General features: G+C 58.4%; 2 protein-coding genes across 2 annotated transcripts in view; one reads left to right on the top strand and one right to left on the bottom strand.

Annotated features, from left to right (window-relative positions):
- QRICH2 (glutamine rich 2) overlaps positions 1 to 7,737 on the top strand; it is a 33,017-nt gene extending 25,280 nt beyond the window's left edge. The window contains exons 15-23 of the mRNA XM_075559698.1: positions 1,837 to 2,001; positions 2,091 to 2,212; positions 2,525 to 2,590; positions 2,946 to 3,047; positions 3,568 to 3,768; positions 4,425 to 4,572; positions 4,867 to 4,954; positions 5,706 to 5,837; positions 7,538 to 7,737. Coding sequence (XP_075415813.1) covers positions 1,837 to 2,001; positions 2,091 to 2,212; positions 2,525 to 2,590; positions 2,946 to 3,047; positions 3,568 to 3,768; positions 4,425 to 4,572; positions 4,867 to 4,954; positions 5,706 to 5,837; positions 7,538 to 7,737 — 1,224 coding nt within the window. The remainder of the gene's footprint in view (positions 1 to 1,836; positions 2,002 to 2,090; positions 2,213 to 2,524; positions 2,591 to 2,945; positions 3,048 to 3,567; positions 3,769 to 4,424; positions 4,573 to 4,866; positions 4,955 to 5,705; positions 5,838 to 7,537) is intronic.
- A 2,211-nt stretch (positions 7,738 to 9,948) lies between these two features.
- On the bottom strand, positions 9,949 to 15,477 carry UBALD2 (UBA like domain containing 2). The gene is made up of 3 exons (XM_075562248.1): positions 15,279 to 15,477; positions 14,746 to 14,808; positions 9,949 to 10,979 (listed from the first exon to the last, which is right to left on the bottom strand). The coding sequence occupies exons 1-3, from the start codon at positions 15,396 to 15,398 to the stop codon at positions 10,659 to 10,661; spliced, it is 504 nt and encodes a 167-aa protein (XP_075418363.1). The 5' UTR covers positions 15,399 to 15,477; the 3' UTR covers positions 9,949 to 10,658.
- Positions 15,478 to 23,073: the final 7,596 nt, after the last annotated feature.

Raw genomic sequence — 23,073 nt, 5'->3', positions numbered from 1 at the left:
CACACACACACACTGCTGTGTTGACCAGCCATCAGTATATAATTCAATGACATTAACCACGTTCAACGCAATCACTGCCCATTTGCTAAAAAGAGGAAAAACTCACCACCTCCCATGGAGCCCAGGATGCCCGTCCCTCGTCTCTTTGTCACTACTTGCATCTCTATGGACGTCCTAGTCTCAAACCAAAGCAAACTTACTGGAGGTTTCCAAGACGGTAACTCTATTTCTTGAGATTTAATGCGTATAACATTCCACTCCATATTTCAGTCACGTCAAGCAGAACTGCACAACTGCCACCACAGTCTCCAGCCATTCTTTTCTGCACGGACTCCTCGACATTGGCTTCCTTTTGCCGCAGGGCTACCACACTGTGGCCCTCCCCCCAGCCCCTTATTCTCCTTGCCGCCCTGTAGGCTCGTCAATCTTGGGTCCCATCTCCTGAACAATGGAAAAGCACACAGCGCAGACTCAGGAGGGGCACCTCTGAGAGCCACTCTGCTTCGAATGAACAAAAAACAAACCAAAAGTACGGAACATTTGGAAACCGGGTCAGGCCCAGCCTGCATCATGGGGGGATCCACTGACACAGTTTTAACTCTTCGTGCCAGATGTGTGCCTTTTCAATTTGCTGCTCCATGGGAGTTAATACCCACGTCTTAGCTCCACAGTTCAATCGCGTCAAACAGAATGGTACATTTGCTTCCACACTCAGTCTCCAAACACACTTTTCCTTCTTGGGTTCCTTGCCCTCATCTCCCTTTTATCTTTCCCACCCCTGTATGTCCTCCCCCACCCCCAAAACCCTTGAGAGCCCTGTCTTTCTCCCTCAGAGGGGCTGGTGGTTTTGAACCCCAGGCCTTGCAGTTACAGCCTAACATGTAACCACTACACCACAAGGGCTCCGCTTCCCATTCCTGATCGTTCATCGAAGTGGGATCCGCTGGTCTTTGGTCTCTTGAGTTTGCCTCATTTCACGGGGCGTCAGGCTCCCAGGCTGTGCCCGTGTGATGGCAGGTGCCAGCATCTCTTTATGGGTGTGTGCTGCTCCGGAGCCTGGGCTCTGCCACACCTCACTGGTCCTCGGCCTGAGTATCGGGGACACTGGTGCAAGGAGTCTTTACGGAGCTGCGCTTTCAGGTCTTGGGGTAGATGCTCAGGAATGGGGTTGCCAGGTCATATGGTCATTTACAAGGAGCCCTGATGGCGTAAAGGTGCTAGCTGAAAGGGTGAGAGTTCAAGCCCACCTGGCAGCTGCCAGGAGAAAGATGTAGCCAGCGGCTCTGGAAGCCCTAGGAGCCAGTTCGACTGTCCCACGGGGCCACTGTGCGCCCAAATTCAACTCCAGGGTCCCTGCCAACAGCAGCAGCTGTCTAGTTTCATTTTTTTTAAAGGCTGGGCTAAACCATTGTCCCAGAGGCCTCCCCTCGCTTTGACACTCCCTCCAGCCCTGCCTTCCGACCTGCTGATGCCCGCTACCCAAGTTGGTGTGAAGTATCACTGGGTGTTTTTGGGGGGTGGAAAGGGGCCCTGGTAGTGTTGTGGTTAAAGCACTTGAACCAGAAAATCAGTGGTACCAATCCCCCAGTGGCTCCCTAGAAAAAGAAGGGGCGGTCCATTAAGGTGGACAGCCTTGCACGGCGTCTTGGGGCCCCACGGACGTGGGCCTGCAGGGTTGCGGCTGAGTCAGAATGGACCTCGGCTGCTGGTAGTCCTTGGAAGGCAGGCATGGAGGAACGTGGGAACCTGCCCAGTGTTTGCAGAGGCCACCACCTTGGGGGTTGGGGTGCCTCCTGGCCCTGTTCCCAAGGGGACCTTCTCTTCTGTGCCCCGCAGAAAGCCGACAAGAGTGCCCTGGCAGGCAAAGTGAGCCGCATCCAATTCGATGCCACCACGGAGCAGCTGAACCACATGATGCAGGAGCTGGTGGCCAGGATGAGCGGGCAGGAGCAGGACTGGCAGAAGATGCTGGACAAGCTCCTGGTGGAGATGGACAGCAAGGTGCGGCCAGGGGCTCTCGCCCCCTTCTCGGGCAGCCTGGTCTCCCCCACCTGCTGCTGGCTTAGTCGTGCTTGCCTGGTCCCCTGCAGCTGGACCGCCTGGAGTTGGACCCGGTGAAACAGCTGCTGGAGGACCGCTGGAAGTCCCTGCGGAAGCAGCTCAAGGAGCGATCTCCCCTCTTCCAGGCGGACGAGGCCGCCATCATGCGGCGGTGAGGCCTGAGGCCAGGTGGTGGTTGGGGCAGCTGGCGGACAGGCTGGAGGGACAGAATATCAGAGCTCAGAAGGGTCTCCTAGCCCAGCCCACTTCCTGTCATGGAGAAAGGGACTCAGGGCTATGGCAAGCTCCGGCCTTCGGGAGCCCTGGGGCCCCTGGCTGGGGTCCAGACAAGGAGGCACAGGAGCTACCTGGTGGGCCTGTAGTAGACAAGCAGATGAACCCTAGGACCTTTGGGGCCTGGGATCCACCACCCCAGGGGTGGGGCTCCCCGCAGGCGCTCACCGTGTGCCCCCACTCCTCACAGGCAGCTCTTGGCCCATTTCCACTGCCTGTCCTGTGACCGCCCCCTGGAGACACCTGTGTCGGGACAGTGAGTGCCTGCTCTGGGAGCACCGGGTCCCTCAGAGGGCCCCTCTGAGGGCCCAGCAGGCTGTGAGCCCTGCATTGCCCCACCCCAGACACCCCAATTCTTTTGTTCCCTTTCCTATGTGGGTCGGACTGGTTCTCACCACACAGCCTTCCCCTGCTGCCCACCCCCCCTCCACCAGTGTCTACCCCCTCCTCAGCCCCATGAATCCCCCATCCCCTTCTCCCCCGCACTCCCCATCCTCTGCACCCCACCCCACCCTTACCGGAGGCTCTTGGGCGGCTGGGTCTGTGGGCAGTGGGCAGGGTGTCTGGGTTGCTCACCCCATGCCCCCCCCCCCCGTCCTTGTCCCTTTCAGAATCATCCCGGTGACTCCGGTCGGGCAGAGCCTCCCCGGGCACCGGTCCTCTCGGCCATACACCATCTACGAGTTAGAGCAGGTCCGCCAGCAGAGTCGCAAGTATGGCCATGGAGGGATCCCCAGGGAGTGGGGAGGCTGGCAAGGGGCTCGGTGCCCTTTGGGAGTTGTGGGAGGAGTCCTGGGGCGCAGTGGTTAAGCGCTCGGCTGCCAGGTGAAAGGTTGGCAGTTGGAAGCCACCAGCGCCACGTCAAAGGCAGAAGATGTGGCACTCTTCCCCCGTGAAGGGGGTGGACAACCTTGGAAACCCTCTGGGGCAGTTCTACTCTGTCCTGTAGGGTCACCGGGAGAGCGTGCCACCCCCTCAGCTGCAGGTGGGTTCAGCCAAGAGGGCTCCGAGTCAGTCCGCCCCTCAGGGCGGTCTGCATACTGTGCTCCGGGCCGGGGCTTAGGTGTGGCCTGCTTGGTGTGCAGGGAGGGTGGCAGGAAGAAGCTTCCAGCTCCTGCACCCTGCCTGCTTCAGTGCCCCTGGCCAGCTGGGTGCGACCCTCACAGGGCAGGGCCTGGCCAGCTCTTGAAGGCGAAAGTGCCGCCCACTCTGGGGCTGTCTGTCCATCCACAGCCTCAAGCTGGGCAGTGCCTTCCCGAGGGCCGAGCTGGGCCAGATGGAGCGGAGCGTGGGTCGCCTGCGCAGCATGCACTCCAAGATGCTGATGGACATCGAGAAGGTGCAGCTCCACTTCGGGGGCTCTGTAAAGGCCAGCAGCCAGATGATCCGGGAGCTGCTGCAGTCCCAGTGTCTGGGCACCCCTTGCTACAAGCGGTAGGAGTGAGTGTGTGAGTGTGCGTACACGCAGGGGAGAGCTGTAAATGGAATGCTGTGGCCCTGCCAGAGGGCACGTGAGCAGGCCTGCATGCGAGAGGGGAAGGAGTCCATGAGTGTGTCACTATGCATGTGTGGGGCTGTGTGCATAATTGAGTGTGTGTGGCTTTGAAGAAAGGCATGCATGTGTGAGAGCTGAGTCTGTGTGAACGATCATGTGCGGGTGTGTGGCCGTATGTGTGCGGGCATGTAGCAGAGTTCTGTGTTCTTATGAGTGGGCATGAAGGTGTCAGAGTGAGAGTGCACCTGTGCGTGTACGAGCGGAGTGTGTTCGTGTGAGGTGAGTCAGTGTATGCATGCGCATGTGTGTGTGAGGTGTGTGTTTCCGTTCACTCTGGGAGAACAAAATGAACAGGGAGGTAATGGGCCTCCTTCCTTGGAAGGTCATCTTACTCTGAGTGCGTGTGTGCACGTGCACACACACATGCACATTAGACGAGTGTTTCTCAGGATGACATGGCTGGAGGGTGCTTGGTTCCCTCGGTGTCCTGCTTAGTGCTCCCAGAGACCCCTAGGGAGCACTGACCCATCCTTCTGTGTGCCCGGGGCACACTCTGGTGGCCTCCTCTAAGTGACTCCGCGGCTGTCCCTCACAGGGTGCTGGACCTAACCGACTACACTTACTCGTCTGCGCCCAGGCGCTGCGGAGGCAGCCACACCCTGACCTACCCCTATCGCCGCACCCGCCTGCAGCACCTGCCCCAGGGCCTGCTCCCCACTGAGGAGATCCAGATTGCTAGGAAGGTCAGGGGCTGCCCCAGGGGGTGGGGGGAGGACTCTGATCCCCAAGAGTCTCAAACCATCCAGGAAAATCTCCCCCCCCCCCCCCCCCCGATGCCCCCATGACAGCCCTCTGCTTGGAGGCAGCTGCTTCTGCAGACCCAGTTAGAGCTCCGGGGGTGGTGGAAGAATCAACCAAACCGGCCCTCGGAAGAAAACTAGCTCCACTTCACTTCCTGGCTGGGCCCACTCAAATCCCGAGGGAGGGGGTTCTGGTGTCAGGGGAAGACAGTGCTCTGAGGGCTGCCATCTCCACAGCATGACGAGGTGGACATCCTGGGTCTGGATGGACACATTTACAAGGGGCGGATGGATACACGGCTGCCGGGCATCCTAACGAAAGAGCGTGAGTGTCTAGGTAGCTTGGGGTCCACGGGGACCTTCCATCCCTTGTCAGGCCAGGTCTTCTTTGGGCCACTGGGCCCCGGGCTCCTTCCCTCTCCCTCCGTATCTGCTCTCCATCCAGGTCTCCAAAAGCCAGTGGGCTCTTGCTGGCAGGCGGAGGGCAGCTTTCCAGCCTCAGCCAGCCAGCCAGGCCCTCATGTCCCAGCATCTCTTGCTGGCTTTTCCCTGTCACATGCTGCCACCAGCATGCTTTCCTGCACAGCCTTGGCCCCGCCCAGCCCTCCTCCTTCCTCAAACCAAGAGTCCTCACACGCTCTCCCTCTCCTAGGATGGGCCTGTGGCTGGCTAGTCAGAGCAGAAGCTTATCATGCCTCGCCTCCCACCCGTGCATTATGTGCCTTTCTGGCTCTGTCCCTCTAGACTTGCCAACCCGGGGTCCAAATTCCCCTAGCACCCAGGCCAGGGCCAATGTGTCCCTCCTTGGGGACTCTCTGGAGCGATGGGCGGATGATGGATGGCTGGTGGCTTGCACCATGAGATGGACTAGTACACACACGTGGCTGTATGGTTGGACACAACATGGGTAGATGGAAAGGGGGACGGGCAATTGAAGGAACGAAGCAGTTACAAAGTGCATGCCCACAAATGCAGACAGAGAAGGGACCAGAGGCCCTTTCCCCTCCCCCGGGTCCCTACCATGCTCTCCCCCTGTCCCAGAGCATGGACCCCCACCTCCCAATGTCTCCCTTCAGCCTCAGGAATTGTCAAGCACAAGTCGAAGCCGCCCTCCCGGGGCCACTTGCACCGGCAGCAGTCGCTGAGCGGTCACGGCCAGCTGCCCCTGCGGCCTCAGAGTGCACAGACAATGGCTGGCAACAACACAGGTAGTTTCCCTGTGGGCGGAGTGCCGGCCCTGCCCGTGCCTACCCCCAGCTGCTTACACTTTTGACCTGGGGGATGAGAAATGGGGTGATGCAGAGAAGGGAAGGAAACCCGCACCCCCTAAGCACCACTATGTGCCAGGCGGTAGGCTGTAAGCTCTTGCTGCTCCCCGTTTTCCACAAGGAGAAATGGCAGCAGGCTAGTCCTTCCCCAGGGCTGGTGCTCCCAGCCAGAGATATAAGATAGAACACAGTCTGAGGCTGGACGCTGTCACCACTAGGCCTCCCCACTGTCCCCAGGCCTAGAGGACTCCTGGAGTCCTTGTGCTCACACCTGGAGGCCAGCCCACCTGAAGGCTCATGGCGTTCAGTCACACAAGGGCCTGGGGGCCTGGTAGGACTGGAGGCCCGAGAGAGTGGCCTTAGAGTGGCAGCCAGGCAGGACCGACTCCCTCCAAAGGAGCAGCAAACCTCTGCGCTCTGCAGGGCCAGTTCCCCGTCTGTGCACTAGGGGTCGCCACAGCAGTGCTGCCTCCCTCCATGAGGCCCCACCACACTGGGCGAACATCAGTGGAATGCTCCCAGGAGGCTCCAGGGTCCCCGGGAGCCCACATGAGACCCTCCTAGGCATCACAGGCCTAGCTGCTGCCTAACAGATGTCCCAGCCCCAGAAGTCGGTGTCTTTGGCTGGGTGCAGAGGACGCAGGAAAGCTCCCAGCTCCCTGTCTTCAGTGTTTATTGATCACCCCAACACGAAGGGGAAGGGGCCGCCCATGGATAGCCCATGGATAGCCAAGAACACAGAGGCACAGAGTGGTGAAGGCACTTGCCCAAGGCCACACAGCCAGGACAGAGGCAGAGCCAGGATCAGAAGACAGGCTGCCTGGCCCCAGAGGCAGCCCTAGCCATGGAGCCACGGCTGGGCCCCCCGAGGCCAGCTTGGGTGGTGGGAACAGTTGGTGCTCTGTGTCATGGCTCACAGGAGTCTCTCTCCACCAGCTCCTTAGCACCCCCTTCCCTAGACTCCAGTCTGCTCCCAGGGGATTAAAAGTGGCAAGAGAGGTGGGAGGGGCCAGGAGAAGGGGTGGGGTGCAGTAGGAGTCAGTCTAAATCAGAGGTTCTCAACCTGTGGGTTGTGACTCCCGGGGGGCAGTCAAACGACCCTATCACATGGGTGCCCAATTCATAACAGTAGCAAAATGACAGTGATGTAGCAACGAAAATAATTTTATGGTTGTGGGGGTCACCACCACATGAAAAAGCTGCGGCATGAGGAAGGTTGAGAGCCACTTGTCTAAATGGCCATCTGTCTGTGAATGGGGGCCCCTGGTGGTGCCAATGGTGAACTCAGCTACTCACCAAGAGGTTGGAAGTTCAAATCTACCCATAGGGCCCATAGCAAAAAACAAAACTACCCAGCCATTGAGAATCTTGCAGTGTGCTGCTCTGACCCAGTTGGGATTGCCCTCCAATTGTTGCTCTGCTTTACTTTAAAGCTGTTTGAACATGGCCTTTAAATAACCCTATACTCGGGGATCTGAAGGACAGACCCTCACTGTCTGCTCAAGAGCCAGTGGGGGGGGGGCAGTTGGAGGGGGCTGCTCCCTACTTCCAGGGACTGAGCAGGCTGGGGAGCAGGGGGCCCCCAGGGGTGGAGCACAGGGAGGGAGGCGGGAACCACCTCAGCCCCTCCTGTCTCGCAGTCCTGTCCCGCCAGCGGGCAGACAGACCCGTGTCCTCCGAGGGGCGCCTTTCCGAGCCGAACTTGCTGCACCCAACCAGCCCCACGGAGACGGCCAGGCGGCCAGCAGGCAGCGCCTTGGATCTGCAGATGCACTTGGCTGTGCCTCCCCAGGAGGGCATGGAGGAGCCGACCCGGGGGCCGAGGGCCACTACGCGCTGAGCAGAGTTGTCAATAAATATCTAGGGAGATTCTGGCATTAGTGACTACAAATAACAGACAGGGAGGGAGGTGCCCGCTGCTGGGGAGACCCCTACCCAGTGTCTCGAGTTAGGGGCAGATCTCTTTGCACGGGGTGGGTCTGGGGCAATCTAAGAACCCTGAAGAGCAGATGCAACCATTCTTCCAGGGTGCTGGGCTCTGGGAGAGGGCCATCAGGCTGTCCCTGGGACCTGCCCTCTCACCCACCAGCTCTCCCGCCTTACCTGGGCTAGTCCGAGGTTTCTGGCTCTGACCCTGTGCTCTGGGTAGGGTGGGGCCTGTGCATGAGCTGTACCTTGGCTTTGAGACCAGGGGGCCAGCTGCCTGTTGCCCTCCCAGTGTTGGCTCAAGGCAGCTCCCAGGGCTGGGCACAGGGCCCATGGGAGCGTTGCCACCAGCCAGCAGCAGAAGCCTTCAGCCAACAGAGAAGGGTGTTTGCTGTCCTCACCCTGCCAGGGGCAGCTCCCAAGACAGCCGGGCCTGAAGGCCACCCCCGTTTCTTCGGCAGCCCTGGCAGACAGTCCTAGACCCAGGGCTGCCTCATGGCCAAGGGAGGCAGATAGAGACGTGCTGAGCCTGGGAGGGTGGCACGGAAGGGGTAGGCTTGGCCCTGGCCCAGTGTGCCATCTCCATCCTGGCTGCTTCCAGAACGAGCCCCCATTGCCTACAGGCCAGAGGACTGCCTCCTCCGTGCTGAAGGTGGTGGCAGTGAGAGGGGTGGCAGGAGCCCAGCAGAGGCTGAGTTCAGGCAGGTGCAGTGTCTGGACCATGGAGGTGCCTTCTCCCCGCCCCCGCTAGATTCTGGGGTGCCCCCTCAGTCCGTAAACCCTTCACACCATCAGTGGGGGGTTCTGCCTTCCACTGTTCCCAGAGCTCAGAACTGGTAGCCCAAATCAGAGATGGGGCTCCCCCCACCCCCATCTCACCTGTGACATGGGAAAGCAGAGCTGGGGTATAAGGAGAGGGGGCGGTGGAATCACACAGGAAAAAGAAACAGCCCCAGAGGGGTTCCTCTTCCCTGCCCCCGCAGGCAGAGGGTGGGTGTGATGCAGGGGAGGGGCTGCACTGGCTGAGGCAGGCCAGAGGTTCACCTTGAACACACCCCATGCTCATCTACCCCCTCCCACCCCCAGCTCCATTTCTGCCACGAAGGCCCCACCCCTGCCCTTGAAATGTCAGGTCAGCCTGCTGTTGCCCCTATCCACTCACCTGCTTGACAAGGCGGCCCCAGCTGGCCCTCCACACCCAGGCCCGCCCAGACGCCCACAGGGGCAGCCCCAAGGCCAACCTCCCCAATTCCCACGCCACCCCACCTCCCTCAGGCCCCACTGACCAGCCCCTAGGCCTGGCCTCCACCCCCGCCCCCACATTCCCCCACTCCTGGGGAAGGGGCTCCCCCTCCACCAGGGGAAAGCACAGGTGGGCAGCATGTTGGGCTGTGGTGGGAGGCCTCAGCCCAGGAAACAAAACTGAAAGGACCAACCGGTGAGTGGGTCCCCTGCAGAGGCGGGCCAGGTCCACTGGGACCCAGCGTTCTACTCCACTGGAGCAGGGGTTGTCCCAGGGACTGGCAGGAGATCCGAGAAGGCCCAGAGGCAGATGCCTGGCTGGCCACCCTGAAGTCTCACCACTTTGGGCCAGAACCTAGCAGGCCCCTACCCCCATCTGGGTCACAGCAGGAGCGTGCCCCACAACCCAGGCGGGAAACTCCACAGGGGGGTGCGCGGAGGCATGCCAGAGTTAACACGGGCTACATTCCAATGCCTGGGGCGCGTGCGTGCATGCATGTCTGAGGGTCGGTGGGGACCGGAATGGAAGCAAGTCCCTGAGGTGTGCAGCCCCATCCCAAGGGCTCCCTCAGCTCCGCTGCATGCCCACGGGGACCCCCACCCTAAAGGCAGCTGAGCACAGGGCAGCAAGGGCAGCCCAGCTGGGAAGGGGGTGCTGCCCTCAGGAGGCCCTGAAGGGGTGGGGGCGCTGGAGAAAATGGCGTCTGGAAGGCCCACAACAGGAGCCCTCCCCTTCTCCGGTGGGCTGCGTGCGCAGCTGCTGAGCGAGGCAGGGCCTCGGCCAAGTTCCCTTTCCCGCAAACCACCTCCACTGCCGCCAAACCCGAGGGAGCCCGCGTCGACCACGGTAAATAAAAGCATCGTGAGCCAGGGAAGTCAGAAAAGTCAAGTATTTAGGTTAAGGTTTCACCCTGGTGTGCTGGGTTCAGATTGGGGCCAAAGCTCAAGATCCGAGCTTACTGCTGGGGTCGTGTCCTCGGACCCCAGCGCTTTAATTCCAAGCCGGCGGTCAGCCCACACCTGGCCCCTCCATGCAGGGGCGACCCCGAGGGAGGGGAGCACTGCTGAGGTGCTACCCCAGCACCTGGGCATGGGGAAGGGGGCATGGCAAGAACTCCTAGTCCCGTGGTTCCTGTTGGTTGGGGCGAGCCTCTGGATGGCCAAGGCAACCCCCCCAGCCCCTGCAGCCACTGCTAGTCTGGGTGGGGGGTCAGGTGTGACTTTTGAGAGGCAGCAGCCAACACGCATCGCGCGGCTTCCCTGCAGCTGCTGGCACAAGAGGATGCTCCAGTCTGCCCTCCCCGCTGCGGCCAGCCCCACACTCACATACGTTATAATCATATATTTATATATATATTACACATATTAAAAAGAGAAGGACCAAAAAAAACTTGCCTGAAGAGAAAACTCCTCAAGGACCCAAGAGGCTCAGGAAGTTTACTGCCTCCCCCGCAAACCCCACAAAAATTCTTTTATAAAATCTTCCAGTGCGATCTTCAGGAACCCCCCACCCGCCCCTGGCTCCCCAGCTTCCCCTGCAATGCCCCCCCAGCCCAGGGCACCCCCAGCCCTGGCTGGCGGTGGTGCCCAGTCTCATCTCTGGCCATCCATTGCCGCCACAGCTTTCTGAGGGGTGGCCCCCTGCTGTGCTCCGGGGGGCCACGTGGGCTGTGGGTGATGGTGGTGGTGGAAGCTGTGGGCCGCGGTGGGGGAGGAGGGTGGGATCCAGGCCGCCTGGTGGCTGGGGGGAGACGAGGCCCAGAAGGGGCTGAAGTTTGCAGGCGGGGAGCAGGCCCCGGAGGTCACGGGCCCGGTGCTGCCCTGTAGGTTCTCAGAGGTGCGAAGCTTGGAGAACATGGCCAGGGCGTCTGGAAAGTTGGGGGGCGTGGCCGGGGTGTTGCTGGGTGTGCACATCTGAGGGGAGAGAATGGAGGTGTCGGTCCCAGACCACCACCACCACCCCACTTCCTCAGCCCACAGGGTAATACCCTCACCCCCCAACCCCAGTCAACCAAGATTGAGGGCAAGCTCATCACGGAGCTTATGCTGAGGAAGCCTGTTGGAGCTGGCTTCTCCCCAGAAGGTCACTGGTTCAAACCCACTTAGTGCTCGGGGCCAGAGAGCTGTAGCATATGGCTTCCTTTGGGGTGACAGCCTTGTCACACCAGTTCCGACCCCACAGGGTTTTTTCAATGGCAGGCTTTTGGGAAGCAGTGGCCTCAAACTACCGGCCCTTGGGCTGGCAGCCGTGGGTGAGCAGTGCCTGCACCAGCCAGACCCTCCAGCAGTAAACAGTTAATTCGGACTAGGTCAGGTGTCAGATTAAAAGGGAGAGGCCAAGGGGCAGGCCAGGACACTACTCTCTGCTGAGGGCTCTTCCCCTGGGTGAGAAGACCAGCTGGTTCCCTGGGTAATCCACCCACAGATCTCCTGGCTCCTCCAGAGGGACAGTGGCCAGGTGGAGGAGGGCGTCGCTCTAGGGCCACAGGGAAGCTACCCTGGCTGGGCATTTCTTTGACCCGAACCAATGGCGATGCTGTCAGCAGGTCTGGGGCAGGGGGTGTCTACTAGCACATGTCTCACCAAGCCCCCCGTTAGGATTATTTGAATCCACCGGTGGGCAAATTAAGTCGTTCGACCCCAAACACCCATAGCAAACTGTGGGACTGCAAAGCCAGGCTCTTATCCTCCACCTGCACACCCACCTCCCTGCTCTCCATCAGTCTGGAAGCTTCTCCCAGTTCAGCCCTGCTCAGCCCTCTCCATGGGGCTAACAATAAAACACCCCAAAACACGCTGTCTTTGACTACACGGGGCTGGGGGTTCCTGCCTCCCCCTACCCCATCTGGGCAGCCCCAGGCAGGGCGGAGCAGGAGTCCTGCCTGTTGCCCTCAAACTCTAGGGCGCTTCCTTCCCTGTGGCCCCAGCCTAGTGGCCACTAGCATGCCCCCTGCTCACCACGGTCCAGAGACCCTGTCTCTGGGTGGGAGGGCCACCCAGAACTGCATCTTGCCAGGGGTCTTGCCAGGGCAAAGAAGTAGCCGGGGCAACTGAGACCACCCAGCCCCCCTTCTGGCCTGCCTGTGACTTCTCCCTTCCCCAGGAAGCCCTTCTCTGAATTTCTCCTAATTTTAGCAACGCCAGCCCCTCCCTGAGGCACTGTGGGGGTGGGGAGCGGCTGGGCAAGATTCTGGGGCTCTCCACCTAGCAAAGAGGGGCACTTTCGCAAGTCTGCAGCTAAAGTCGAGCCAGAAACTCCACAGGGGAAGAGCAACTCTCCTACCCCGTCCTCCAGCTAACAGAGGCCAGCAGCCCGGAGGACCCTGGGGACCCATTATGGTCCTCAGAAGCCCAGCTGAAGGACACCAGGCAGAGGCCTAACTCCACCCAGGATGCTTCCCTCCACCCTTCAAGCGCCCCTACCCCACCCCCAGGGCTGACTTGGGGCAGCAGGAAACAATGAATGGGGAGTGGGGGTGGGGACCAGTTTCATCATAGCTCCGTGACTAACTTCCCTAGTTCCCCAGGCCAGGGCAGCTCCTATCTCCAACTGGCCACCCAGCCTGTAGCAGGGGCCTGAAGGCTAACAGGACCCCCTGGGGGCCTATGAGACCTGCTTTGGGGACGGGGGAGGCAAGGGCAGGGCAAGTTACTCAACCTCTCTGGAGAGACCTTTAAAAAACAGATACTGTCCATGCTTCTAGCAACTTTAGGGACAAGCTGGTATTGCGGGAGGGGGCCTGCTCCTAGTCTGGGGTCTTCTATTGCGGGGCGCCTGTCAAGTCGGTGCTGCCTCGTAGTGACCCAAAGTGACAGGGCAGGGCAACCCGTGCCATGGGATCTTCTTGGCTATAATCTTTCTGGGGTGGGCTGCCAGGGCTTTCTGCAGAGCTGCTGGGTGGGCTGAACCACCTGCTTTTCCCTGGGTGGTGGAGCACTTAACTAGAGTGCCACCCGGGGTCCTTCCAAACCCAGCCACAAAGTTCTCCTACCATCTGCGAAGGCTACCGCGGACCCTGCAGGAGGCTGAGGGCCACTCACCCACCAACCATGCATACATCAGGCCACCTCGGGTACAGCTATGCCACCACTACCCATCTCTGCTGTTCCCCAGTCACCTCTCCCTTTATTTCTCCACCTACAGTACAGACACCTTGAGCGAGGGCAAAATACTTGTGCAGCTGCCAGGCTGTTACAAGGCCCGAGGGGGCTTCCTTCTGGCAAAGAATCGCCGGAGCCATCAAGCAATCTGCTTCCAGCCAACTGCACCAAGAACCGGCCAGGCTGGAGCCTCAGCAGACAGGGTCACACTCCAGGGCTGTCCTGCATGAAGGAGATGCTGGCAAGCTAGAGGGAGGAGGTGGGAGCTAGAGACAGTCCCACTCTGGTGCAGGCGACGGTCTCCGGGAGTCAAGCCTGGGCTCACCATCACTGCAGTTCTCCCAGCCAGCGCTGACCTCCATTTGCTTTGAGTTGTAGCTTTAGCATGAACCAACCCCAAGAGGAGGCTCTGAAAATGGTCATAGTGATGCTTCTACCTGTCCTTCATCCTGGCCCAGCAGAGGACCACGTAGCCCATGGAGGGGGCCAAGCTGGAACAGGGGGCCACGGGCAAGAGTGCACTCGCTTTAAGAATGCAGAACCGAACAGAGAAATCTCCAGAAGTCACCTGGCTGCAGCTAGCCTAGTCGGGGAGTAATGGCTTACAAGCCCGGTTGCCCATGCTGCCTGACTCCCCCACCAGGGCTAATGGGTAACTAGTGTGGAGAGGGAGGGTGGCGGGGAGAGGCACTGGAACTTCTAAAGGGAAAGGGTTGAACTTGGGGTGTGTGTGTAGGGCAATGGCCAGGGTTGGGGGTGGGGGGGTGGGGCAATGAAGTGGTTAGGAGACACTGCTCCTTCAAGGGCTTTAAATTCTGAGATGAAGCCCAAATGCCTGGCCTTGTTCGGGGTCAGACGTCAGTGACCAGCAAGCCCAGGAGATGGCTGTACTCCGCCAGGAGGAAGGCTTGCTTCCCAGGTCTTGGGTCTTCGGAGAACCTACTCTTTGGGCAATGGAGACCCCGGTCCTCCGTGTCTTTTAAAGTGGGTTTGTGTGTAGGTAGAGAGCCCCCCACAACACCCCAACTCACAAGCTGCTTCGCTAGGCCTCGCTCCCAAGTTCCCCAGAGGTCCAAGCCTCACCGGGTCCCCTGTCCCATCCCCCCAACACACTAACACGCACGAGCACACACACATACACTCGCATAGAAACCAGGCTACTCCTGGCTTCCGGCTCGGGCCATCTTCCCCCCTCCCTGCCCCCCAACGCCGGCGTCCCTTCCCCCCAGCACAGCGCGGGCAGGAGGCCTCGGGCCGGGCTGCGGTGGCCGGGGCCGGGTCTCCAAGTTGGGCGAGCGGGCGCCGCCGGCCGTGGGAGCCGCTCTTTCCTGGAAGACATTTTGGCTCTTTGTTTACATTCGCGGCGCGGCGCTCCCCGGCAACATGGCTGTCAGCGCCGGCGGGTGACAGCGGCCCTGCCCGGGCCCCTCGGCGGACCGCGGGGCCGGACGCCCACCCACGGGTGGGCCGGGCAGGCCGCTGCCTCCGCGCCCGCCGGCCCCGCCGCTGCCAGGCCGGTGGGGGGGTGGGGGGGGACGGGGGTCCGGGGTCGCGTCCGCCCCGCCCCGACGGCACTTACCATCTGGTGGTGGTGGTGACTGTTGGGAATGTTGGTTTCTTGGAAAAACGTGCTCAGCGCCGTCTGCGGACACACGCCGAGCGGCGGTTAGCGCGCCCGGCCCCCGGCCCCCGGCCCCGCAGGCTGCCCGGTCTCGCGCCCCGGGCCTGGGGCCCCCGACCTCCGAGCCCCCGCGGGCCCCGAGCCCCGTCGGCCGGCCGGCCGCCCCTCCCCCCGCGCCGGGCGCGCAGAAGGAAGGGCAGGCGACCCTCGAGGTGGCCCCACGTGCGTGAGGGCAGCCCCGCGCCTCGCCCAGCCCCGCATGCCCGTAGGCCCCTTCCCGCCCCGCGCCCCGCGCAGATCGTCTTACGGAGCCGATATAAATAGAGCCCCCGGGCCCCCGCCCGGCCAACTCGGGCCGCGTCCCCTCAGGGGCCCCCCAGAGCGGGCGACCTGTGGCCGCCGCCCGTGACACCCGCCCCGCTCGGGCCGCCCTCGGGGGCCGGGAGACGTCCACGGGCCCGGCAGGCGCGCGCGCCCGCACCCGCACGCACCTCGAACTGCCAGTGGGCCGCCTGCAGCAGCTGCTTCGCCTGGTCGGCCGCGCAGCCCGCGGCCAGCACGAACTGGTTGATCATGACCTGGTGCCGCAGCTCCTCCATGTTCACCGACATGGTGAGACGCGAGGCCCGGTGCCTGGCCGGGCGCCGATCGGGGCTCTCGGCCGCCCTGCGCTCGCCCTCGCCGCCCGCCGCCCGCCGCCGCCGCCGCCGCCGCTGCCACCCGCCGCTCGCCCGCGCCGCCCCGCGAATGTTGTGGTTCGGCCGCCTCCCCCCGCGGACACCACAAACAACAGCGCGGGGCGGGGCCGGGCTGTCCCAACGTTCGGGGGGGTCCACGAGCCGCCGCCGCCGATTGGCCGGTGCGCCTCGTAGCCACGCCCCCTCCGCGATGGGGGCCGTTCCCTTGCGATCCTGCGGCCTGCGCGGCCGGCTCTGTTTCTCTTTTCCCTGCGCCGAGCCCATTGGAGGAGGGCCGCGCCGTGCGGCTACCCGGTATTGGCTGACCGTTGTGTTTTGGCTTTTCGGAGCTCGTGATTGGTTGGTATTGGGGGCTGGGGGCGGAGCCACGCGTGTGGATTGGCCTCTGGTAGTCCTGTTTGAACCCAACTTGAAAACCTTGAGTGCCCGCTGATTGGCCAAGGCTTCACTGTTTGCTGTTGTAGGCTTGGGGGGGTGGTGCGGCCAAGTTCATTCATCACTTCATTGAAACTGAACATGCTCAGCTGGAAAAGCAAGACAGAGTGGCTTTGACTCATTTCCTCTGAAAGATGTGGTCATCTCGGGAAACAGAGCGCTCAAAACAGAAAACAGACGCAGTCTTTGCCGCTGCGCCAGTCTCCAGAGTATTTCATTTTTGAAACAAGAACTTTCTGGCGCCCTTGCTTTTTCTTTCTCCTTTTATTGAAATGTAGCACCCACAGGCAAGTGGACGTATCACAGATTCGACGCTTGACGGAGTGGGTACTCCGTAACCGGCACCCGATCGATAAGCAGAACGTCAGCCACACTACTGAAATAGCCGTAGGGGCCCGAACAGCCTTTCTGTGTGTCTTCGGAAACGACGATCGTTCTCAAGATTTAAATCCACCTTAAAGTACGACAAATACAACTGCAAGGGGGTGGGGGAGGGGTGGGAAACGAGACGTTCTCAGGGATGGGTAATCTCAAATCAATATTTTTTCCTTCCACCGATTAATTGATGCATTTCTCTGTACTATCCCTTTAAAATAACGAGTGATTCTACACAGTAGCCACTTAAACGGGAAGTTTGTTTATACACACTTCCATTTTTGGATTAGGATTTGAATTTCAGGGTTTGCCTTTGAGAACTGTGTGGAGCAAGGAAGGGGGAAAAAACTACAGGAGTTTCTGCTCTTTACTTTTTTAGCTCTGTCTTGTACAGCACTCTCGCCTTTTATTGCTAGCATTTCTTTCATTGCCATGGTCACAGCCCATGCTTATGATTGTGCGGTTTGTTACCCAAGGCAACAGGTTACAATTCAGGTGAGAAGTGCTCAGGACACAGTTGTTCAGTCAGGGCACGTGACCAAGCTCTTTCAGGACTGCTAATATCTGCCCAAAGGGCGTGCCACTCTGCTGTAAACCTCATCTCAGAGGCTCTGTGGGTCAGCAAAGCCAAGTCCTTGGATTCATTTCCCAGAGGCTCCACACTCAAGCCCCACAGCACACATCTTTCCCTGTTCCGTGGGCTGGGAGGTCCACTGCTGTCTCTGCTCTGCCTCCTGGTTCTGCTGCTCCTCTGGTGTCACAGCTGCCCCCTGGATCAAGCAAGTTCACGGTGCAGGGATCTCGGGTCCAGAGGTGTGCTCCACTGTGGCTCATGCTGCTAAATCTCCGTCACTGCTTCTGAGAAGGTTCACTTTATACCCAGCAGCATGGCAGTCACTCACAACTGAATCATTATACAGTTACACACACACACCCCATTCCACTGCCCCACACACCATCTTCTGACCCAGACCCATCAGGAATTCCAGGGGTCTTTGGTGGGAGCAACAAAGGCTATGGCTTATTAAACAATTTGCTACATTGCGGATTTGAACAGGCTTTGAAAACCTGTGGGGGGTGTTGGGGTAAGGAAAACCAGCAACACAAGTTTCCATAGAAAAAGCAAACTCACTGCCATTGAGTCAATTCTGACTCTGGAGAGAGTAGAACTGGCCCTGTGGGTTTCTGGGACAGGGAATCTTTATGGAAGCAGAAAGTCTCATCTTTCCCCCAGCGGGCAGCTGGTGGGTTTGAACTGCTGACCTTGTGGTTAGCGCTCCAGTGCAAATCACTACACCACCAGGGCTCACGGCAAACGAGGTTGGGAAAGTCAATATATTGGCACAGTTAAAACTTTCTATTTCAAGAAAGCTTTGTAAATTGGTTACCAAAAAAGGTCTTAACTAGTGAAAGGGCTTGTAGGGCAACAGGAAGATAAGAAGGAAACGAAAGTTGGATTTCAACTTTGCCTGCAGGGCAAGTTGTCAGGGACATTGTCTTACTTGGATCCACAATCAATGCTCAGGGAAGCAGCAATCAAGAGACTTTTTTTTTAAAGTGTTGCATTAGGTGAATCTGTCTCACAAAACCTCTTAATAGCATTGAAAAGCCAGGATGTTACTTTGAGGGCTAAGGTGTGCCTGACCCAAGCCATGGCATTTTCAGTTGCCTCATAGGCACGTGAAAGTTAGACAGTGAAGAAGGAAGGCTGAAGAGGAATCGATGCATTTGATTTGTGATCCCGGTGAAGAACATTGAAAGTACCACGGACTGCTAAAAGGACAAATTGATCTGCCTTGGAAGAAGGATGGCCAGAGTGCTTCTTGAAGGCAAGAATGGGCAGACTTCATCTCACACTCTTTGGACGTGTTGTCAGGAAAGACCTTTCCCCGGAGAAGGTCACCGTGCTTGGTAAACAGGAGGGGCAGCCAAAAGCAGGAAAGGCCCTCGGGCAGATGGGTTGACACCAAGCCTGCAACAATGGGCTCCGGTCTAGGCACCTTGTGAAGACGGTGCAGGGCCCTGCGGTGTTCCATTCTTTCGTGCACAAGACCAACACAACGGCACAGAATGTAAGCAAAGCACAAGGACTTGGAGGCCTTGGGCGGAGCAAAAGGATAGGCCCCAAACTGAAAGGCTGAGGTTTGAAGCCACCCAGAGGCACCTGGAGGGAAAGCTGCAGCGATCGCCTTCCTGGAGAGCCACCATCGAAAAGCCAAGGGGACGCCGTCCAATGACGCACAGTGCGCTAGAACAGACCCCGTGGCAACTGACCACAGTGGCTTTTGATTCCCCATCAAAGAAACCTTGGCCTGATTTAAAAACAAAAAAAAAACCAGGAGCATAAATAAGGAAAGAATGATGCGTTGTGTTTATGTTATGATGTAAAACCGCCTTAGGTAATATGATGAGCGGATCCCGATTAGTTAGTCTTTTTGTTTATTTGCTTGTTGCGAAGGACAGGAGTCAGCTTTTTGCCTGCTGAGACCCACTTAGGAAATCCAAGTCTCTCTGGCTGTCGTTACGTTGCTCTTGCTGCTGTTCTTGGGGGGCTACCCCAAAGTGTGCCAGGCTAGCGTGAGACCCAGAGCCCGGCTGGATGGCCCGTGCAGCCTGCAGCCTCTCCCTGCCAGGAATTGCCAGGTGAAAACAAAAGTCCGTCGCCCAGACCACAAGCCGCCTCAGAACAGGGAAGTCCTGTCACTGTGGGTTCCAGTTCTCACAAGTACAAACAGGTGACAAGCATGGCGGCACCGGGACTTGTAGAGTCTGCCTGGGCCAAGATGGTTCAGGTTTCAGGATAATGTCCCCCATGAGCCCTGGTCCCTCTGAAGGTCTTAATTAAGAGGTCCTCATGGGGGCCATGACAACTTGATTGGGGCAGTTGGGCATGGGGTTCATGTTTGGTTTGGTTTCAAGAGAGATTAAACAACAACCCCAATGACGACTGACAGCAGCCCTGTAAGGGCAGGGTAGAAGTTGCTCCTGAGACTGGGACTCTTTATGGGAGTAGAAAGCCTGCTCTTTGTTCTAGCATGCTATTTTTTTAGAGCAATTCACTGCCATCAAGTTAATTCCAACTCACTGCGACCCTGCAGGACAGACTAGAGGTGGCCCTATGGGTTTCTGACACAGTGACCCTTCATGGGAGGGAAGACATCATCTTTCTCCCGCGGTTTCGAACTGCTGACCCTGCATCGTACAGCCACTCTGCCACCAGGGCTCCAGTTCTGTTATTTTCAAGGGAGGTAAGGCTCCTGGGAATGCCCAGATTTCCTGGATGGCAAGACAATCCACCCCACGGTCTACTACTGTTGATCATTTGGGAGCACTGCCCTCCCCTCCCCCACCTCCACACACATGGGCCTTGATTAGGGGAGGGGTGGAGGGAGAAGGAAGCACTTAAGCAATCATTTGACTTCTATGAGAATCTGGTTGGGAATAAATGGCAGGGGGGTGGGGGGGAGGGAGGGGGGGAGGGGAGGGCAGCAGGGAGGGGGTCGGGGAGGGGTGTCAGGCTTCCTCTGCTCTGGTTGGAAGCGCAGAGGTCATGAATGAGGCCATGTTTGCGGAGGGCTTTGAGCGGTTGGGATGAAAGCAACTCCGAAGTGCAAGGTATTATTAACTGGAGGTATTATTTTAATCTGCGAGGACAATGTGAGGCAGGTAAAACAGGGCATAAAAACAAGGCCATTAATAGCCAACAAAACAGTAGCTGCCGTAGAAAGAACAAAATCCTCAACGGGTCGCTGGGGCGGACAGGGCAGGAGATGGCGCCCTGGCTGGGGTTTCCTGGATGCCGGGGAGAGGGACTGTGGAGTCAGTCCTGAGTCAGACACACAGTACACGGACCCTCACCAACCAACACTTGTGAGGATGACGCAGGACCAGGCGGGGCTTCTTTGTTCCGTTGTGCCAGTCTGAACCCACTAGCCCCCAACGCCAACCACCCACCAACCAACCTGCTGCCTCTTGCCACGCCCCCCCCTTTCCCAGAGAGTTCTGTGGATTCCCGGCTCACTTCTTATAGCAGTCCCGCAGCCGGTTCTGCGGATGTGGTGCAGAAAGCACAGAGGGGTGGCGTGGATCAGCCAACATCTCACAGCAAGACGTGGAGAGAAGGGCTTCAGGGTCCAGAAGAGACTGCCCGTCTCAACTATCATTTAAGGGGAACACTCGTTGAATCTTCAACGGGAAAAGACAAAGATCTATGGTCGGGATGGGAGAGACCCTTAACGTGAGGTCGTAATGGCAAACAAGGGTCTGCAGGGAAGACGAGGCTAGGATAGGTCAAGGGAGGGCATAGGAGCTTACTAGGTGACCGATGGATGTGCCACTGTTGCAGGTGGGACTGCAGAAAAGAGATTGAGGCCACGTTTGGGACAAGTGCAGTGTGCTAGACTGAAGAGTTCACAAGATTGGCTCAGGCTCTTCCCACCAAGATTGTCGGAGCCAATTGCCATCAAGGACACACCCAAGCAAGCCCTTGAGGGAGCCTGCTCCTCCCCAGGTGGCTGGGCCCGATGGGTGATAATCTGCTTTCTAATGCACTCCGCCTAAGGGCAAGAATGTGCCCATTCTTGGGTAAGGGTCAGAAGGAATTCACTAAAAGACTACGGTTAGCCTTTAGGAGACGGCTCCAAGGGGTTCCACTTTCTCTGGGCTGTGCAGCCTTCCAAAGGCAACATGGAAGGTCTGCGCCAGCCTCTTCCTCCAGAGTGGGGGGCCCAGTCCCACCGTGTGAAACAAGGTTGCAAGTATGGCATTGCATTTGAAACGTGGACGCTGAGTGAGGGAGCCCGGAGACCTGTGTGCTGGAGAAGGATTCTGAAAGGACCGTGGACTGGAAAAAGGACAGACCGATCAGGACTGGAAGAAGTAAGGCCAGAGTGCTCCTTCGAGGCCAGGATGGCAAGACTTGGTCTTACCTACTTTGTACATCTTGTCAGGAGAATCCGGTCCCTGGGACCGGCCACGTCTGGTACGGGGTGGGGTGGTGTGTGTGTGTGTGTGTGTGAGCTGGACGGACACCGAGGCTGCACCACGGCTCAGGGCCAGGCAGTGTTTCCTTCTGTTGGGCATCAGGCAGCACTAAGGGTCAGAGGAGCCCACTGGGTGGCACCTAACAACAACGAAGGCAATGACCCAGTCTGGTTTTAGAAGCTTGTCGCTGACTAGTGCACCACACTGCCTCTGTTGCTTCTGTGTTTGCCGCTTAGGAGGGTCTCACGGGGAGGCCTTGTCCAAAGCAGAGCTCTCAAGGACATTGGGACCCCACTGGGAAGACTGGAAATGATTGTCCTCTGGTTGGACAAGGGAGGGCCACAGGGGAAGAGATGGAGAACCCAATGTAGCGTGTCTTCTGATCTCTCGATTGCTACTTCTGTGAGCATTGATTGTGGATCCAAGTAGGACAAGATCCTTGACATGCCAATAAATAAGATTACAGATACATGCTTTTATATGGAGCCCAGGCGCATGGTAAGAGATAGCTAAAATAAGAACCATCTAAGATAGTCCCATGATTGTATCACCTAAGGATCATGGAGTGCATTAAAGGTCTGACCCTTCCCTTCACCCACCCAGTGACTCCCCTCTCCCGAAGCAGATTAGCAAAGTAGAGACCGCAGTCTTGAATGCTCTGTAGTATGAGGCTCCCGTGGGAAGCTCTGCACACTTCTGCACACCTGACTTAGACTTCCCAGTGGACAATGGAGAATTCCAATGTTGCTCTCGTTAAGTGCCACAGAGCGGTTCGGGTGGCCCATAGAGACCCCATGCACAAAAGAACGAAGCACTGCACAGGCCTACGCCATCCTCAGAATCGTCCCATACTTGAGCCCCGAGGTTACAGCCGCTGCACTGTGCCAATCCATCGAGTGGAGGGTCTTCCTCTTCTGCGCTGCCCCTCCACCTCGCCAAGCATGATGCCCTTCTCCATGGACTGGTCTCTCCTGTCCAAACATGTCCAAAGAATGGAAGACAAAGCCTGGCCATCCTTGCCTTCAAGGAGCTCGTCCAAGAGAGATTGGTTTGTCCTTTGGGCCGTCCATGGTACTTGTCAATATTCTTCTCCAGCACCGTAAGTTCCAAGCCGTTGGCTCTTCTTCCATCTTCCTTCTTCAGTGCCCCATTGTCACATGCATATGAGGCGTCTGAGAATATGTAGCTTAGGTCAGGCACCCCATAGTCCTCCAAGTAGCACCCTGGCTTTTCAGTACTCTAAAGAGGTCATGCAGCAGGTTTACCCAGTGTAGCGTGTCTTCTGATCTCTCGATTGCTACTTCTATGAGCATTGACCGTGGATCCAAGTAAGGCAAGATCCTTGAGATTCCAATAGGTAAGATTACAGATACATGGCTTTATATGCAGCCCATGCTCATGGTAGCAGATAGCTAAAATAAGAACCACCCAAGATAGTCCCATGATTCCTTCACCTAAGGATCTTTATTTTTCGCCTTTTTGTGTATGAGTCCTCTTTTAGATGTTGTTGAAACCCATCCCCCGGGGTTCTGAGACTCGCAGTTCTGTAAAAGTGGAGCCTCCTCTGACTTCATGAAGGACAGCGTCACCGTTAGGAGCATCAGGACGAGGTGGACTTCCTAGGAAGCAGAGGGCAGATAAACCTCCTTTGTCCAACCTCTCACCCATTCTTATGCCACCTGCCCTGCCCAGCACTCTCTGGTGTGATGATTCGTTGCACAGTCACGCAGACAATGCTCATGATTATGGGGTGTATTCAGGAAGTAACAGGCTCAGAACAGACTCAGAATACAGT

Source organism: Tenrec ecaudatus, chromosome 10, assembly GCF_050624435.1.
Source record: "Tenrec ecaudatus isolate mTenEca1 chromosome 10, mTenEca1.hap1, whole genome shotgun sequence".
Taxonomy (NCBI): domain Eukaryota; kingdom Metazoa; phylum Chordata; class Mammalia; order Afrosoricida; family Tenrecidae; genus Tenrec; species Tenrec ecaudatus.
The sequence above is the reverse complement of the archived record's forward strand: the minus strand, read 5'-3'. Positions and strand labels throughout refer to the sequence as shown.